Source organism: Panthera tigris, chromosome B3 (genome assembly GCF_018350195.1).
Source record: "Panthera tigris isolate Pti1 chromosome B3, P.tigris_Pti1_mat1.1, whole genome shotgun sequence".
Taxonomy (NCBI): domain Eukaryota; kingdom Metazoa; phylum Chordata; class Mammalia; order Carnivora; family Felidae; genus Panthera; species Panthera tigris.
In genome coordinates, this window is record NC_056665.1 from 86,590,604 (window position 1) to 86,611,072 (window position 20,469).

At 35.5% G+C, this 20,469-nt stretch overlaps 1 protein-coding gene across 5 annotated transcripts in view; it reads left to right on the top strand.

The window, feature by feature from the left end:
- The window catches only part of TTC6 (tetratricopeptide repeat domain 6), a 198,148-nt gene that overhangs the window by 158,255 nt on the left and 19,424 nt on the right, over nucleotides 1-20,469 (top strand). For all 5 annotated transcript variants that reach the window (XM_042989590.1, XM_042989588.1, XM_042989587.1 and 2 more), the window contains exons 22-26: nucleotides 7,940-8,074; nucleotides 9,331-9,480; nucleotides 10,281-10,421; nucleotides 11,771-11,884; nucleotides 15,007-15,126. In XM_042989590.1, the coding sequence (XP_042845524.1) occupies nucleotides 7,940-8,074; nucleotides 9,331-9,480; nucleotides 10,281-10,421; nucleotides 11,771-11,884; nucleotides 15,007-15,126 (660 nt within the window). The remainder of the gene's footprint in view (nucleotides 1-7,939; nucleotides 8,075-9,330; nucleotides 9,481-10,280; nucleotides 10,422-11,770; nucleotides 11,885-15,006; nucleotides 15,127-20,469) is intronic.

Below are 20,469 nucleotides of genomic sequence, written 5' to 3' on the forward strand. Positions count from 1 at the left end.
TGCTATAAATACTGGGTGCATGTGTCCCTTCTAAACAGCACACCTGTATCCCGTGCATAAATGCCTAGTAGTGTAATTGCTGGGTCATAGAGTAGTTCTATTTTTAATTTTTTGAGGAATCTCCATACTGTTTTCCAGTGTGGCTACACAAGTTCACATTCCCACCAGCAGTCCAAAAGGATCCTCTTTCTCTGCATCCTCACCAACATCTGCCATTGCCTGAGTTGTTAATTTTAGCCATTCTGACAAGTGTGAGGTGGTATCTCATTGTGGTTTTGATTTGTATTTCCCTGATGATAAGTGATGTGTTGTATGTTTTCATGTATCTGTTAGCCATCTGGATGTTTTCTTTGGAAAAGTATGTATTCATGTCTTTTGCCCATTTCTTCAACGGATTATTTGTTTTTTGGGTGTTGAGTTTGAGTTCTTTATAGATTTTGGATATGTCATTTGCACATATCTTCTCATATTCTGTCAGTTGCCTTTTGGTTTGGCTGATTGTTTCTGTTGCCATGCACAAACTTTTTATCTTGATGAGGTCCCAATAGTTAATTTATTTTAGCTTTTATTTCCCTTGTCTCTGGAGACATGTTGAGTAACAGGTTGCTGTGGCTGAGGTCAAAGAGGTTTTTACCTGCTTTTTTCTCTAGGATTTTGGTGTCTATCTTACATTTAGGTCTTTAATCCATTTTGAGTTTATTTTTGTGTATGGTGTAAGAAAGTGGTCCAGGTTCATTCTTCTGCTTGTGGCTTGTCCAGTTTTCCCACTGCCATTTGCTAAAGAGACAGTCTTCATTCCACTGGATATTCTTTCCTGCTTTGTCAAAGATTAGTTGGCCATAGGTTTGTGGGTCCATTTCTGGGTTCTCTATTCTGTTCCATTGATCTATGTGTCTGTTTTTGTGCTAGTACCATACTGTTTTGATGATTACAGCTTTGTAACACAGCTTGAAGTCCGGGATTGTGATGCTTCCAGCTTTGGTTTTCTTTTTCAGGATTGCTTTGGCTCTTCAGGGTCTTTCCTGATTCCATACAAAATTTAGGATTGTTTGTTCTAAGTCTATCAAGAATGCTGGTGTTATTTTGATAGGGATTGCATTGAATATGTAGATTGCTTTGGATAATATCAACATTTTAGCAATATTTGTTCTTCTAATCTATGAACATGGAACATTTTTCCATTTTTTTGTGCCTTCTTCAATTTATTTCATAAATTTTCTATAGTTTTCAGTGTTTAGATTTTTCACCTCTTTGGTTAGGTTTATTCCTAGGTATTTTATGGTTTTTTTTGTGCAACTGCAAATGGGATCAATTCCTTGATTTCTGTTTCTGCTGCTTCATTATTGGTGTATAGAAATGTAACTGAATGCAGAGCATTGATTTTATATCCTGTGACTTTGGTGAATTCATGGATCAGTTCTATCAGTTTTATGGTGGACTCTTTCTGGGTTTTCCATATAAAGTATCATGTCTGTGAAGAGTGAAAGTTTGATTTCCTCCATCCTGATTTGGATGCCTTTCATTTCTTTTTGTTGTCTGATTGCTGAGGCTAAGACTTCCAGTACTGTGTTGAATAACAGTGGTGAGAGTGGATATCTCTGTCGTGTTTCTGACCTTAGGGGGAAAGATCTCAGTTTTTATGCATTGAGGATGATATTAGCAGTGGGTCTTTTGTATATGGCTTTTATGATCTTGAGGTATGATCTTTCTGTCTCTACTTTCTTGATGGTTTTTATCAAGAAAGGATGCTGTATTTTGTCAAATACTTTCTCTGCATCTATTGAGAGGATCATGTGATTCTTGTCCTTTCTTTTATTAATGTGATGTGTCACATTGATTGATTTGCAGATATTGAACCAGCCCTGCATCCCAGGTATAAATCCCACTTGATCATGGTGAGTAATTTTTTTAATGTATTGTTGGATCTGGTTGGCTAATATTTTTTGAGAATTTTTGCATCCATATTCATCAGGGAAATTGGTTGGTAGTTGTCCTTTTTAGTGGGGTCTTTGTCTGGTGTTGTAATCAAGGTAATGCTGGCTTCATAGAATGAGTTTGGAAGTTTTCCTTTCATTTCTAATTTTTGGAACAGATTCAAAAGAATAGGTGGTAACTCTTTTTTAAATATTTGGTAAAAGTCCCCTGGAAAGCCATCTAGCCCTGGCCTCTTGTTTTTTGGGAGATTTTGGATTACTAATTCCAGTTATTTACTGGTTATGGGTCTGTTCAACTTTCCTATTTCTTCTTGTTTCAGTTTTGCTAGTTTATATGTTTCTAGGAATTTGTATATTTCTTCCAGATTGCCCAACTTACTGGCATATAGTTGCTCATAATATTCTCTTATTATGGTTTGCATTTTGGGGTGTTGGTTGAGATCTCCCCTCTTTCATTCTTGATTTTATTTATTTGGGTCCTTTATTTTTTCTTTTTAATCAAACTGGCTAGAGGTTTATCAATTTTGTTAATTCTTTCAAAGAACTAGCTCCTGATTTCATTGATCTAGTCTACTGTTTTGTTTTGTTTTTTTTTTTTTTTCAACAGCATTGAATTCTAATCTTTATTATTTCCTGTCTTCTGCTGGTTTTGGGTTTTATTTGCTGTTCTTTTTCCAACTCTTTAAAGTGTAAGGTTAGATTGCATATCTGAAACCTGTCTTCCTTCTTTAGGAAGGCCTGCATTGCTATATACCTCCCTCTTATGACCGCCTTTGCTGCGTCCCAGAGGTTTTAGGCTGTTATCATTTTCATTGGTTTCCATGTACTTTTTAATTTCTTCTTTAAATTATTGGCTAACCCATTCAGTCCTTACTAGGGTGTTCTTTAATCTCCAAGTATTCGTTGTCTTTTCAAATTTTTTCTTGTGGTTGATTTCAAGTTTCATAGTATTGTGGTCTGAGAATATGCGTGGTATGATCTCGATCTTTTTGTATTTGTTGAGGGCTGATTTGTGTCCCAGTATGTGTTCTATTCTGGAGAGTGTTCCACGTGCACTCAAGAACAATGTGTATTATGTTGCTTTAGAATGTAATGTTCTGAATATATCTATTAAGTCCGTTCGTTCAGTGTGTCATTGAAATCCATTGTTTCCTTATTGATTTTCTGCTTAAATGATATGTCCATTGCTGTGAGTGGGGTGTTGAAGGTCCTACTTTTATGATATTATTATCAATGAGTTTCTTTATGTTTAATTTATATTGGGTTTTTCCACGTTGGCATAAATGTTTACAATTGTTAGATATTCTTGGTGGATAGACCCCTTAATTATGATAAATGCCCTTCTTCATCTCTTGTTACAATATTTATTTTAAAATCCAGATTGTCTGATATAAGTGTGGCTACTCTGGCTTTCTTTTGTTGACCATTAGCATGATAGATGGTTCTCCATCCTCTTACCTTCAATGTGAAGGTGTCTTTAGGTCTAAAATGGGTCTCTTGTTAACAGCATATAGGTGGACCTTATTTTCTTATCCATTCAGTGTTTCGTCCATTTACATTTAGAGTGAGTACCGAAAGATATGAATTTACTGCCACTGTGTTGCCTGTAGAGTTGGAGTTTCTTCTAGTGGTGTTCTCTGGTCATTTCTAGTCTCTATTACTTTTGGTCTTTTTTTGTTTTGTTTTATCTTTTCTACCCTCAGAGAGTCCCCCTTAAAATTTCTTGCAGGGCTGGCTTAGTGGTCACAAACTCCTTTCATTTTTGTTTGTCTGGGAAACTTTTTATCTCTCCTTCTATTTTGAATGACAGCCTTGCTGGATAAAGAATTCTTGGCTGCATATTTTTCTGATTCACCACACTGAATATATCCTGCCACACCTTTCTGGCCTGCCAAGTTTCTGTGGATAGGTCTGCTGCAAACCTAATCTGTCTTCCCTTGTTGGTTAGGGACTTTTTTTCCCTTGCTGCTTTCATGATTCTCTCCTTGCCTGAGTAGTTTGTGAATTTGACTATGATATGCCTTGTTGATGGTCGGTTTTTGTTGAATCTAATGGGGGTCCTCTGTGCTTCCTGGATTTTGATGTCTGTGTCTTTCCCCAGGTTAGGAAAGTTTTCCACTATGACGTGTTCACAATACTTCTACCCCTATTTCTCTCTCTTCCTCTTCTGGGACCCCTATGATTCTGATGTTGTTTCTTTTTAATGAGTCACTGATATCTCTAATTATTAAATTGTGATCTTTTGCCTTTATCTCCCTTTTTTTTTCCTGCTTCATTATTCTCTATAAGTTTGTCCTCTATATTGCTGATTCTCTGTTCTGCCTCATCCATCCTTGCCACCGCAGAATCCATCTGTGATTGCAGCTCAGTTATACCAGTTTTTATTTCATTCTGCCTAGTTTTTACTTCTTGCAGAATGGGATCCTAATCTATTTTCAACTCCAGCTAGTATTCTTATTATCATGATTCTAAATTCTGGTTCAGACATCTTGCTTGTATCTGTGTTGGTTAAGTCCCTGGGCTGTTGTTTCTTTATGCTCTTTCTTTTGGGGTAAATTCCTTAGTTTCATCATTTTGAAGGGAGAAAAGGAATTAATGAGGTTGAAAAAATTAAAATTAAAATTTTAAAGTTAAACTTAAAATTTGTAAATTAAAGTTAAAATTAAATTAAAGTTTTCTGCTATGATTTGCTACCGTAAACCTTCTCCTCTTTTTTCTCTCTCTTCATCTTCTGGGATGCCTATGATTTGGATGTTATTCCTTTTTAATAAGTCACTAAGTTCTTTAATTCTTGTATCATGCTCTTTTGCCTTAGTTTCCCTCTTTTTTCGGGATTATTCTCCATAATTTTGTCTTCTATTTCACAGATTCACTGCTGTGCTTCATCCATCCTTGCCACGTGGCATCCATTTGAGATTGTGTCTCAGTTATAGCATTTTTAATTTCATCCTCACTGAATTTCACCTCTTATTTCTGCAGAAAGGGATTCTATGCTTTTTTAACCCCAGCTAGTATTCTTATCATGATTCTAAATTCTAGGTCAGACATCTTGCTTATGTCTGTGTTGATAAAGTCCCTAGCTGTCATTTCTTCCTGTTCTTCCTTTTGGGGTGAATTTCTTCATTTTGTCATTCTGGAGGAAGAAAAAAATATAAATAAAACATTAAGTTGAAAATTGAAAAACAACACAAAAAAGTCAAATAAAGGAAGCTGGATCCTAGGTGTGTTTTGGTTTGGTTGTTGGAAGAAGCTTGATAGAATAGAGCAAAAAGGGAAAGAAAAGAAAAGAAGAAAAAAAGAAAATGTTTAAAAATTAAAACAAATGTATACCATAAAATAGAATAAAATGAAATGAAGAAAGTAAAATAGAATAAAAAGTCTATAAAATATTAAAATATGGTAAAAAGAATTAAAAAATAAAAAGAAAACAGAAAATGAAAATAAAATTTTCTCCTTGTATCCAAGAAAAAGAAAAGAAAAACAAAAATCAAAAAACAAATAGATGGACCAGCAAACAGAATGAAATCTGAAATTACATTCAATTTCCCCTAGAAGTCAAAGTATGAAGCACTTTATAGTCTACACTAAGCAGGCAGAAAGACGTATGGTGGTGCTCTAGGCCCTGAGCTTGGTTGGTGCAATTGGATTGGGCTTGGTGTAATGGCTCCTTTCTCCACTGCATGGCGCTGCTTAGCTTACTGGGGTGTATCGTTGTGGTGCATGTGTGCATGTATGCACATGCATGGGAAAGGTGAAAATTCAGAATTTTCTTTGAATTGTATTCAATCTCTAGATTATTTTAGGGAGAATTGACACCTTTATGATATTGAATTTGTTTTTGGAATATTCTGACATTTTCTTAAAAATTAAACAAAAAATTATTTATATTGGAGGGAGAGTGAAAGATTGTGTGCAAGTGGGAGAGGGGCAGAGAGAGATGGAGACAGAATCTGAAGTAGGCTCCACGCTCTGAGCTGTCAGCACAGAGCCCAATGCGGGGCTCAAACTCATGAACCATGAGATCCTTTCCTTAGTCAAAGTCAGATGCTCAACTGACTGAGCCACCCAGGCACCCCTCTTATGTTTACTTTAACCTCCTCTCCTCCACTTATTGCTCTATAGAAATCTGGAATTACCTTTGATTGCCCTGTTCTATCCAATCAATAGTGATGTTCTCTTGATTCTTTCTAAATATCTCTCAGTTCTACTTCCTTTCTCCATTTCTGTGGTCTTTATCTTAATCCAGAACATATTTTTATTTTACTAGAATGATAGCAACACTGTTGCATTCTTTTAAGCTTTATCCACATAACAGCTGCAGTATTATTTTTAGAACATAAATATGCCTTACTTGGGTACCACTCTAGATCTTCCCCAGGAGTCTTTTCAGAGAAGTGAAGAAGAGACAGGTAGGACATCAGCTAGCTATGAGAGGAAGCAGGAGGAAGTGAAGATGTATTTACTTTAATTTAAATGGGATGGAAGACTTTGTGGACTCAAAGAGACAGTGAAGGGGCAGTGACCCAGAAGAGGAAGGAAATAACTTGTGTTCAGGCAGAGCAGAAGGAGTAGGGGTCAAGGACACAGCTTGAGGAATCTAATTCCTTCTGAATTAAAATTAGAAATTTCAGAAGGAATTTCTCCTTCTGAAAAGGAGAAGAATAGAAACCATTCAAAGTCAGGAGAGAAAAAAATGGAAATGGAAGAAGATGTAGATGTGTTGAAAAGTAAAAATGAGGAAAATGGAGAAAGAAGGTGATGTATTTTTTCTATGGCAAGGTCAAGTGCTGAGAATAAGGATGGAAAGATGGATGTTGAAGTTATATGTGAAATAGATGCTAAGTGGAAGCACAAAGGACACTTAGCATATCCAACCTAAATCTCGTTGTTTATTTAGTAATTTAATATGATTAAGAAAATGGTCTAAAGAGTCACAAATATTTATATTTCCATAAATATATCTGTTAGCTAATTATAAAAAAGTCATTTCTATCTAGAAAATTGAATTTTTTTCATTAGCAAATTTCAACTATTTTGACTAGTTTAAATGGGTGATTTATTTTAAAATTTATGTATTTATTCTGACAGAGAGTGAGGGAGAAAGTGAGTGGGGGAGACACACACACACACAGAGAGAGAGAGAGAGAGAGAGAGAGAGAGAGAAAATCTGTACTGACAGTGCAGAGCCTGATGTGGGGTTCAAACCCATGAAATATGAGAACATGACCTGAGCTGAAATCAAGAGTCAGACACTTATCTGACTGAGCCGCTCAGGTGCCCCTAAGAGGGTGATTTTTGATGTTAGTTTATTTTCTGGTGCCAGTGGATTCCCATTAAGAGCACAGTAGGACAGGGGCACCTGGGTGGCTCAGTCGGTTAAGCGGCTGACCTTGGCTCAGGTCATGATCTCGCGGTCTGTGAGTTCGAGCCTCGCGTCGGGCTCTGTGCTGACAGCTCAGAGCCTGGAGCCTGTTTCAGATTCTGTGTTTCCCTCTCTCTGACCCTCCCCCGTTCATGCTCTGTCTCTCTGTCTCAAAAATAATAAACGTTAAAAAAATTATAAAGAGCACAGTAGGACAAAATAAAGTTTGATTAAAACCACATCAGATATTATCATTGGAAATCTTTTACTATTTAATAGCTGTTCAGTATTTCTTTCAGGAAAATTACTGAAAAACTGGTCATAAACTAGTCTATAACTTTAAGCTGATTTTATACTACAAGAAAATAGCCTTAATAATTTAGAAATTATAGTATCAAAAGTGCATATCTATAAGTCTGCTTAAGTAGCAGATTTAGGAGATACACCTTGTTGGGATTCCCTGCCATCAGACTCCCTGCTTGGGTCCTCAGCTGGTGGTGCACTGACAAGGCCTGTGTCCTACTGTGGCCTACTGTGAAATGAGAGTAGGGCTGCATGCTTAGCATTCTTTTTAACGTTTAAGGCTGTCATGTTAAATAAATGTTAAAGCATTCCCTTCCATGTTTTTTTTTAATCATTCTAGGAAGCTATGAAAATGTTTAAAAAGGCGTTGGATATCTTTTCTCATTCTGATAAAGGACCAAATGCCATAGCAGCTTCAGCAGACTGTCTGTATAACTTGGGCCTTTGTTACATGGAGGAAGGCAACATACAAATGGTATTTTGTGTATTTAGGGGCATAGGTTTTTTGTGATTTTGGAAATTGATTTCTTGAATTCAGTTCTATTTCTGAAGGCTACCTATACAGCGATTGACTAGACCAAAGTTTCTTATAAAGGTTGGCTTAATACAATCAGTCTGCACCCTGCAATGCCTGCTATATCATTTTATTTACTCAGTACCTTTTATTTGATGTTGGTTTGCCAACAGTATTCCAAAGACTAATGTGTGTTTCCCACCAAAACAATAAATCTAACTGTAAGAAATTGTTATAGCAGAATATTTTCATCACATTAACATGAATTTACTCATTAAATTGTAAACATTTTAAATTGAGTGCTTCTGAGTAATACTATAGAATAAATAGAACATGAGTAGGATACTAATTTCTTTTATTGACAGCTGAACAATTCATATCAGATTGAAACTGGTTATTAAGATGGTCAGATTCATTGAAAGCCAGTTGACTCAGTTATTATGTATTGATCCAATATTTGGCTAATTTATATAATTCTCCATTTTAAAATTGTCAATGATGTGACAAATAAGTAATACAATTGATATTTTACAGTGGCTAATGTTAGATATTCCATAACTGAATCTCCCTATACACAGGCATAGACACAGATGCACACACACACACACACACACACACACACACACACACACCATTCCAGTCTTTGTATTTAGGGGTGTTTGAAACTTGAATCTCCATAAACTTGAAGAAGAGTTGCACTTGATGAGTTGTTCCATTAAGAAATTCCAATAAATATAAAATTAATTATAAATACTTTCTGTGTTTTTAGTCCTTTTGGACAACCAGAGCAAACCAACATTTGCTTTACAACATTGGGGAAATTTTTAGAGTTCCATTGTTCAGAAATGTCATTACTATGTATCTGCTATGGTTCTTGGGCCCTCATAGAAAATAAATGTACTGGTTGTGATTTCTTTGAAGAAACACATTATGAAGAATAACAATTAAAAATACACCTCCAAAAGTATTGGTATCTAACAACATGGATTATATAGATATCAGTTTGGGAGTAAAGGAACCTATAAATTATAGTAATAAACCTGACTTGTTTATATTACTTTTGTTTTCTCCACGAATTTCACTGGAAAATGTATTTAAAATGACCAAAAATAAGTGAAAACTTTTAAACAATTGTTATACACTGTAATTTATTAACATTTTAAGTTAATCTGTTCTACTCCCTAAATGATTTTCTTTTTAACAATATACTCTCCTAGGCTTTTGATTGTTTTACAAAAGCTGTGAAAGCAAATCCTGATTTTGCAGAAGGCTTTTATCAACGTGGTCTTTGTAAAGTAAAACTTAACAAGGATAGCTCGGTCCTGGATTTTAATCGTGCAATTACCCTCAATCCAAAACATTATCAGGTATTTAAATGAACAATTTCAGTGATTTGGAGAGTGTGTTAAATTTGCTAAAACTATTCAAGCCTTTATACGTTGTTGTTGTTGTTAGTTAGCAAGAATCAGTTACTTATACCTACTTCTTAGCCAACTGTGTTTTGATAATCCATATATCTGTATTTCCCTTTGAACTAAAGATGTTATTTCCAACAGTGATATGTTATATGTAAAGGTGCTTTCTGAATTGTGATGTTTATAAGTATTGTTAATATTTTACTATACCTATTAATAATTATAATTTTATATACTGTTATTAATTTCATTTACTTCTTATTTTGCTATCACATTTATTCTTGCCTTTTAAGAGGCTGGAGAGATGACACAAGATTGCATCTTGATTTTAAAAGCCTATGAAATTTGAATATGGACTAAATATTAGATGATTTTAAGGAAATACTATTAATTTTGTTAGATATATAATGATAGGGTGCTTATGTAAGAGAATGTTTACATAGTGGAAAACTCGGGGGTGAAGTATCATGTCTACAACTTATTTTTAAATAATTCAGAAAAAAATAGATACAACAAATATTGCAAAATAATAATTATTGAATCAAGATGGTAGTCATATGGATGTTCATTATACTATTTTTTCTATTTTATATATTTGAAATATTTTCTAATAAAAGAGAGTGGGAAAAAAGACTATATTTTATATAATCTTTGGGTGGCATGGATTTGTTCAAACTATTACATATTTTGGGGGAATTGATGCTTTTACTAAAACTTCCATTCTTGCTTTCCTCTGCTCTTTCTCTGAAAAGGCGTATCTAAGCCGAGTAGCCTTCTATGGTTTAAAAGGAAGATACTCCAAAGCAATCTTGAATTGTAATGAGGCCATCAAAATTTATCCTCAGAGTGTGCGTGCCTATATCTACAGAGGAGTTCTGAAATACTACAACAAGGTAGGGCGGTTTCCTGCCTTGTTAACTGAGATTTTAGAGTGCTCTGGTGCCAAGTTATGACTTGCTTCCTTTTTTTCTCTGTGAGAGGAGAACTGCCAAGGTATAAAGGACAAAACTGCATAAGACACTTTATACTTTTTTCACAAAATAGTGATATTTATTTTTGACATTTGTATTTTGAATAACAGTTATTTATCTGATTAAGAAAATAGTGTATATTTATTATAGAATTTGGAAAGTACATAGGGGAATAAAGGGAAAGATAAAATCACCTACTATCCCCACCATCGAATGAAAATTCCAGAGGGCATTTTGGTGTATTTACATTTAGTCTTTTTTCCCCTGGGGGGGAATATATATATACATATATATATATATATATATATATATATATATATATATATATAAATATATATATATATATATATATATATATATATGTATATGTATATATATATATAAAATCCAAAATTGGGATTATGCTACCTATAAATTTGTTGTGCCTTGCTTGTCACAATAGTTGAGGGTACCATTTTTAACAACTGAATAATATTCTACCATATTTTATTCTTAATCACTTTATTGTTGGACATTTGGATTGTTTTAAATATTTTACTATTTTACTGTATTACTATCTTCATACTGTTACACTGAAAACAAAGTCATTGCTTGAGTTTATGATTGATTCTTAAGTGGAAATTACTGGATCAAAGGGTGTGAGCAGTACCATTGATATCTGATACTTCATGGAATACATTGTTTCTCCCTACTTTTCTTTTCTGACCTTTCTTTGTAACTATTTCATATGAAATACTTTGCAAATAATGCCTGAAAGCAAAGGTAAGACCTTGTATTACATGTTAATTCCATGAAAATTACTATCTATAGAAATGAGTGATCTAAGGTATCAGGAAAGCATCAAAGAGGAAGTGAAGGAGAACATGGGTAGGTAACATGGCGATTATGTGATCTAACAGTAAGAGTGACAGAAGCAAGCTCTGATGAATATTTGCTGGATGAATATGGCTTATTTCTCTTTTACTAATAAGAAGTATAATTTTCTTTTTGCTTTATAGCAATATTGGCAATAAAATAATTATCTAAGTTAAAGTTGTTTGTATATTGAATTTTATTTGAAGGTAGGAGAAACATTATTATAATAATTCCTATCAAAAGATCTTCTTAATTAACTCTATGAAAAATTAGGTTACTTGTCTTAATTTCAAATGATACGCAGGATGGTTGAATGAGTGTTCAAAAAATTCTGATAGAATCAAGAACTTATTTTACAATTAAATTTCATTCCATTATGATTAACCCTTGTTATCTAATTATTTTTTTCTTTGTAGACTTATAAGCTAGCAATTACAGATTTAACTACAGCTATCAACATGGACAAAAACAGTTACATAGCATTTTATAACAGAGCCTTATGTTATACCAAGATAAGTGAGCTTCGAATGGTAAGATGACCATTTTAGTAAACAACATGTTAATGCATTTGTAAACACATTTAAAGTATGTGTAAAACATGTTTTTCTTATTTCTGTTACAATTTTGAAAAATAATTCCTATGGAAATACACACACACACACACACACACACACACACGCACACGCACACACACACTTACACACTTGAGAAACCAAAGAACCATTTCAAAGAATATTTAGTGTTTTTGTTGGTCCTCACCAAATATTTTTATACCAATCTCTGCAATGTCAAATGAAAATGACTTTTACAATGCTTATATAAGCATTTAAAGGCATTTATAAATTAAAATCTATTGCATAATTCTCACTTGAGTAAATGTTTCTACTGATACACTGCTTGCAGAATTTTTAAGCAGTGATCACTAGCAATATTGTTGCTTTAAAATCTCAACATTAGCCAGAACAGTTTGTCAGGGTGTTTTTTGTTTTTTGGTTTGTTTTTTGGGTTTTTTTGTACACTGTTCAGACCACGGGCACAGCAGGGAGTTTTGAATGATGGTTTCCAAGACTGGGACCAGTGACCAGTATTGCCTGTGTATTTGTTATGAAGCCGTAACTAAAGGCTACAGTAACCATTTTTCTCAATTTGTCATGATCCCCCTTCTACCAGTGCAAGTCCTCTTTTGTATTTTCTAATCTTCCCCATCTCTTTCCTACTCTTGTAGGTTTGGTCCTTTTCCAGTGGAGATTCCTCACTGGCCAGCTGGTCTCAGTCTGTTAGTGTTCTGTCCCATCCTCTTGCTTCCCTTTCTCTGTTGCCTGCTTGTCTTCCTTTTTTTCTCTCTACTTCCATAGCCAGTGAAACATTCCTTTAAAAAACTACATCACATTCCTGCTGTTCTGTGTGGATACACTCCTCCAATCTCCTTGAAATTTGGACAGTTAAATCTGTTTAAAGCATTTGGAGATTTAGAAATTTATTTGCTATGGAAGGGAAAAAGTTGAGAACCATTTTTTCTACCTAAGGACTGTAGAATTCCTGGTAACCAGTCTGTCAGGTTTCCTCCAGAAATGTTGACAAATGAATAACTAATTTTTAACAAAGGAGTTGTTAAGATTCTAAGAGCTAATTAAAGGATCATTTATCAGAGAAACCTGCGTAGCAGGTGTCTTTGACAACTCCCTCCCCACCCCCATTCCTGCCTTTTCTGGGTAATTCTGAAGCCACAAACAATGGACTGGGTAGGGGCAGGGAACTCCCATTTTTGTTATCTCTGATATATAACAAAGTCAGTGTTCTATGAATGGGAAAAATGTAAAACTACCTAGAGACCTAACTAGAATAATAACATATTGGTTATGTTAGAGCTGCTCTGTACCCAACACATTTCATCCCATTGAGTCATTTTACAGAGGAGGAAATGAAAGTAGGGAGAAGTTAGAAACGCAACCAAATCCCAGAGAGAGTAGAGACCTGCATTGGTATTCACAGGTTTGTTTGCTTCTGGTTAACAGTCTTTAGGTGGCTTTGTAAAACCATCTGACATCGAGCATGTGGACCGGATGTCATTTAACAGTGTCACCTCCTCTCTTTTTGTCTACCTCCCTGTTTCTCAGGGAGAAACAGTGATTCCTGCCATCACTAGACTGAGGAAACCCAAGTATCTTTCTGTAGAAAATGTACTTAGGCTTTCTTCCAAGATATACTTTCATAAAAACTAACAAAAGGTGAATTCTGCTTTCTACCACCGTGTATTAATATAAGTAACAGTTACCACTTACTTAGGGCTTATTGGGTAACAAACACAGGGCTAAATCCTTTACCAACATAAAGTCAAATATTTTTAAGTGGACTTTTACAACAACAATATGATAAATTACCTCCCAGTTTTGCAGAAGAAGAAACTGAGGCTTAGTGTTAAGCAATTTTCCCAAGACTGAAAAGCTAAGTAAAAATAGCAGAGGCACGATCCAAATCCTGCTCATTGACCTTCATGAAATCTCATTTCCCAGCTTCTGTTTCTTCTTGTGTCACATATTCAGTTGCTTAGTGGATCTCTAAGGCATCTTACAGATTTTACATTCTGTTATTCTGTGAAAGGAAAATTGCTAACATTCTAGTTTTGTTTTTGTTTTATAAGTATTATGAATTATTTTTACAGCCCTGGCATAGGCCCACTGATAATTATGTCACAATGAACATATAGGACCTTTAATTGTACAGTTCTTTTAGACACTTGAGTGCCTAGTAATGAAACACTAGAGAAGGACCAATGAGCAAATAGCAAAATAATATTATTTGCATTTTCAGTTAGTATGTGCTACAAGTGTGTAAGTTTTGGCCCTTTTCTGATGAAACCATAAGGACAAAATATTCAGCAGGAAAATGAGTTAAAAGATTTAGTTCCAACCCAAATTTGCCATATTCCTGGTACCTGGCATAGAGTAGATGACCAGTAAAAACATACTTAGTCAGTGAATAATATAATTTAAAAAGATTAAAGTAATGGAGAAAGGTCCTATGAGTTGATCATTCTTAGTTTAGAATAATGTCTTACAGAACACAAATATGCTTATCAAAGTGCTTATCAAAAGAGTGCTTATTTGTTGTGTATTAAAATCTATTTACATTGATTCATGATTTATTCAACAAAAATTTATCTGATTTCTATTATGTACAGGCACTGAACTAGTTACTGGCTTTACAATGGTGAGCAAAATAGATAAGCTCTACCTCCATAAAGCTTAGGTTTCAGTGAGGAAAACAATAAAACACTAAAAAGAAATTAAATTTTAAAAGGTAGCAAGTGCTCTGCTTTCATGTCAACAGTCATTTGGTGAAACTACTGAGGTGAGGGAGGGTGTTGCATGCCCCCCCACCAAACCATACACAATAAAAATGCTTAGAAGCGTTTCACAGATAACATGTGAAAAGCGAGCAGAGTGTGGACCATTTATTAAAGCATAGCAGTATCTATAACACTTACTTAAGGGGACCCTTTAAATCTAAATGACTATTTTTGGCCATAAATGTACGTCATATTAAAGAACTGATGTGAGGTCCTAGTTTGGGCATAAACACATTTGTTCATAGCCAGTGTAGTGAGACTCTAGAATTGAATCCAGGTTGTAAGTGGTTATTTTATTTTTAGGCATTAACAGATTATGGCATTGTGCTGCTTCTTGATGCTGGAGAAACTGTGATGTTAAACACCTTCATTAACCGTGGACTCATCTATGTAGAGTTAGAGCAGTATACTTTCGCATTGGAGGTAAACCTTGTTTCCTTGCAAAAATGAACCTACTTGATATTGCATGTTCTGTTCTGAAAACTAGTGAACAAGTTTCTTTTGGTATCAAATGGCAATATTAATGAGCAATAACAACTTTAGCAAGAATTGTATTGAAGTACTTTGAATGAATAAGAGAATCTTTGCCAAGAAATCGTGTATGTTTACTTTGCTTTGATTACAGGGAAACATCTAATATGTAAAAAAAAAAAATGTTTCTGATTTGATGAAGTATCAAAACACTCACCTTCCCCCAGGGAATATTTTGGCTACACACAAAACTCAATTATTTGGCAAATAGAATGACATATTGATTTATTTTGCTGCTCAGTGATAATTCTTTCTCATTCACAATTTTCCTCATTCCCCATTGACAATATATCAAAATAAATCTGTTTGTTTTGTTTAGGGCAGAAAATAGGTGCTCAAAATAGGCTACTGGGAATAGACTTTTTAGTGGAAACAGGCACTCAGAATTGCAATGGAAGATAGCATCTGTAGTGTATCAGAAGAAAAACAGGTGGTTTAAAATGTATTTTAATAATTAATTATTGGGGCACCAGGGTGGCTCAGTTGGTTAAGCCTCCGACTTCGGCTCAGGTCATGATCTCGCGGTTCATGAGTTCCAGCCCTGCGTCGAGCTCTGTGCTGACAGCTCAGAGCTTGCTTCGGGTTCTCTGTCTCCCTCCCTCTCTGCCCCTCCCCTGCTTGTGCTCTGTCTGGCTCTCTGTCTCTCTCTGTCTCTCCCTCTCAAAAATAAACATTAAAAAATTAAAAAAATAATTATTAGTTATATTTAAACAAAATTCACTATTATCATTTTTATCTTATTTGTATTTTCTGTTTTAAATTAATTTTGGAATTGATATGAGGCAAAAATTAAATAGCAATTTGAGGGTTGTAGTTAAATAGTGGCAGTTTTGCTTTTGTGTGTCTGAAGAACCACAACAGAATAATATGGAGTGGAGTGGTCCCTAATTTTTTCACCTCCAGACATGGCTTATATTATTTTCCTATGCCTGGGAGCCATCTTTTGAGATTCTGCCCCCCTCCCCCCCCCCCCCCCCAGAATTACTTATTGTTAAGGAAGTGCCTGAGAAACCTTATTCTAGGCAATTTATACTGTGTTGAAATGCAGTTTCAAGATTTGAACTCCTTCAGGTTTTGGTTTTGAGATACACCATTCAGAATTCTCTCAGGTAGGTAGAGCTCCATCACTTCTTTGGAGTAGGCAAGTAAGCTCTGGAACTCTGGGCACCAGTGTTGGGGTGGAGCAAGTGAGGACAGTAGGGGTTGGGAGCAAAATACCTCAGCTGCTGGAGAATTTAATATAGGACCCGTGTTATTTAACAAGTACGTATTTATTTAGTACTTAATAAAATCTTTCAACTAAGAAGTACTGGGGCAAGATTTGAGCTCCGATCTTTCTTGATTCCAAATCCTATGTTCTCTCTGAAAAAGCAGGGTACTGGCATTGGCATTGAAGCCTTGGGAATCAGGAAGACCAGAGTTCCAGTTCTTGAGGACCTCATGGTCTCAGGGGAATCATTCTGGACCCTTCTCTTTCTTTACCCCACATCTAACTCATGAGCAAGTCCAATCAGCTCTACTGTCAAAGCATATTTTGAATTCATCACTTCTCATTTTTGCCACTGCTGTCCTCCCAATTCAGGCCTTTGCCATCTCTTCCCTGGACTCCTGTAGTAGCTTCTTAATTGCCTTTCTGCTTTTGCTCTTGTTCCTCTACATGCTGTTCTTCACACAGCAGCCAGAGAGACCTCTTAAAAACATAAAGAAGATCAAGTTATTCCTTTGTTCAAAACCTTCCAATGGCTTCCCATCACATTGAGCATAAAATATGAATCCTTGACTATGGCCAGCCAAGACCCTACATGGTCTGACTGTTGCCCATTGATCTGCCTTCATGGTCAAATGCTCTTCTTTTCTTCACGCAAGTCACTCCACTCTGGCCTTTTGCTTTTGCTTGGAAATGGCAGGCTCCCTTCCTGCCTCAGAGCCCTCACACAAGCTATTCCCTAAGCAAGCACGAACACTCTTCCCACTGATCTGTCTGTGGTGCCTATCTTGCTTTCATTTCAGTTTCTGCCCAAATGTGGCCTCCTTAGCAAAAAAGACCATAGATTAATTAAAATCCAATGTTTAAAAACTTAAAATAAATCAAAATAAGTCTAGAAAGGGAAAACAAAGGGACAGAAAGCAGAGAAAACCAGCAGAAAACAAATAATAAAATCATAGACCTGAATCTAATCATATCAGATATTACATTAAATGGAAATGGGCAAAATGTGCCAATTAAAATAATGAGAATATCAGATTGGAATTTTTAAAAAGCCCCAACTATATTCTGGCTATAAGAAATATACTTTAAATGATATAAATAGGTAAAAGTCTAGGAAAAAAGCATGCCCTGCAGCCACTAATTAAAAGTAAAAACAAGAAAAAAGTTTTTTCTTCATGTAAAGTAAAAAAATTAATTTAAAAACTAAATTAAAAAATGCAAGTTGAAAAAAACCCAGTGAAAGTATATGACTTTTAATATTAAGATGGCTAAATAAAACAAGCAAGAGAAACAGTCTTAAAACTGCCCAGGGAAAATTTTTTAGTGGGAGTAATTGATTAATAGTGAGGTTAAGTAGGATGAGTACTGAAAACTTATTAGTTAATTGAAAGTTGTATGACCTTCATAAGAACACGTTGACCAGGAAGTAGAATGCAGCATTTAGACTGGCATTGTTTAGGAAGTTAATAGTTAAGCTGGTTGGATTAAGAACATTTGTTTATCCCTTTGTCCTCTTGAAAACCTACCAGGAAGACAGTAAAGGAATAAAAAATATATAATTCCACAAAGTTCAAGATAGTGGAAAAGAGTTGTTCATGGCACTCCAAACTACTACTCAAGATTTTAATACCTCAAACTTAAAAATAAATGAGTAGCCAAGGTTCCTACACTTGAGTGAAGTAAAACAGAGACTGAAACCAGCAAATGCATGGCCATAGGTATATGGGATGGTGGCAGGAGGTGTGAGGTGCATGGAGCGATGGTGTAAGATAGCTAAGTATTATCCTCTGGTGGAAGTTAAACCTGATAGGATACTCATGTTATTTAGAAATTGGAAGGTAAATAGCAAAACAAAAAACAGCAAGTTGTAAAAAGAATTGCCTCTGGGGAGTGGGAATCAAGTAAGGAGAGGGGGAACAGAAGGTCACTGTAAGCTTTTTAGTTTTATTAGACCCTATACACTGTATACACGGGTTGCTTTGATAAGACTAAAAATAAATAAACAACAAATGTCTTTAGAGGCAGTTTACAAATTACAAAATAAAATTGGCCTTATTTTTTTCTTAATTTTTTTAATGTTTATTATGTATATTTAAGAGAGAGAGACAGAGAACGAGCAGAGTAAGGCAGAGAGAGAGGGAGACACAGAATCTGAAGCAGGCTTCAGGCTCTGAGCTGTCAGCACAGAGCCCAACACGGGGCTCGACCTCACGAACAATGAGATCATGACCTGAGCTGAAGTTGGACACTCAACCAACTAAGCCACACAGGCACCCCTCAAATTGGCCTTATTAAACAACAAGTAGAAGTTGAGGGAATGTGGAGACATGGCAGCCATTGGTGTTGACCATGCTTTCAAGGAGATGTTCTTTCAAGGACAAGAACTAGAATGACAGGGCATGCGTAGTTTGATAGTGGGAGGATTGAGGGAAGGCACGTTAGGGTGGGGCAGTGAGACAAAGATTAAAGATACAGAAAACAGCAGGACTATGATGGAGCAGGTATCCAGAAGAGACAGGAACGAATGAGGTCCCAGTCCACCCTCTGACACAGAAAGCAAGACAGTGTGGGTGAAGGTCTTTACAAATAAACTCGAATCAGTGGAGGGAATGAGAGTTGGGACTTTGCTTTGTGAAAAATGAGTTGTTGTGGTTTGTTATTTATGATCTCCATATTAAAGAAAAGATTAATGCAGATGAGAAAAATAATAAAAATGCTGATAGCTTTATTTTGAGTAATGCTAACAGTCATCATTTATGTCTATTGCTGATCATTAATGTCTAATTACCATATAGTGTAATAATGGTTATATATATAAAGTCAGGTTGACATTTATAAATTTTATCTGATTACAAAACGGAAATTGGTATTCTCAACCTTTTAGGTTTATGATCACTCCCCACAACTCCTCAAATTAATAGGAACATTTAAACAAATCCCACACTTAACAAATTTGCCTCTATTTTAGCCAAATGATCCTTCTAGAGGAGTTAGCTACCAGCATATTTGATTAGATTATATTTGATTAGACAATGACTTTCTTATTTTCTCCCAAATATTTCCATTTGGTATCAAAATTTACTTCAGGAATCTAAGTGGGGAGTCCACATTCGCGGGTTGGTCTCGGTGACTAATACCTTCCTCCCCCAGTAGGATCGCAGAATGCTCATTTGACCCCACTACTCCATCTTTCACCCCAGTATTTGCAGAAAACTCATTCTATCCTCAAAAGACAGCCAGCTTCCTCCCTCTGGCACAGCCCTGGAAGGTTTGTGGAAGAAAGATGGGAAGGAGATAGAAAAGGGGGAACAGAGAAGGACAGGGAGACGATCTGTTAAGCTTAGTCCATCTCCAGCACCTACTAGAGGACAACGTTAGGGCCACAGCATCAGATTTAGCACTTTTAATTCTCTTAACAACCTCTTCCCCAGGGTCATTCAGGTCTATCCTAGCTGACTTCTCTAACTCAAAATCGTGGGGTTAGAGTTTACATTGCTCCCTCTCAGGAGGCTTCTAGGATTCCTGGACAAAATGATACACTCCTTCCCAGAAGTGTGGATTCCAAAGGTAGGAGTAGCCTTAGCTAATCCACATGAAAGGCCCAGTTATATGCTTTAACTGGGCCTGAGTATCTGCTTGTCTTATGGACATGTATTGCCAAAGCTTGTCTCCAAGTGAATTTCTCTTTCTATCTAGATGAGGATGTTTCTGGTGATGTGCACTCAGAAAACAAAAACAAAAACAAAAAACAATTAAAAGAAAGCGAATGAAATATCTCCTTACACACATCAGGGCAAAACCACAAGGAAAGTGGAGACTAGTAGCATAAGATTCCGAGTGAGTTTTCAGTTATGGGTTTCCTCTGCTCCATCGATTCTCACTAGCTGTGATACTAAAAGGAAAAAAAAAAGTTTCAGGAAGATGTATATTTTTAATGCTTGTGTTAAGTATGTTCATGGTAGAATCAAAGTTAGAAAGAAGTTTAAGAAAGCACAGAAGATCATGTTGCAAAATTAACAAAGCCC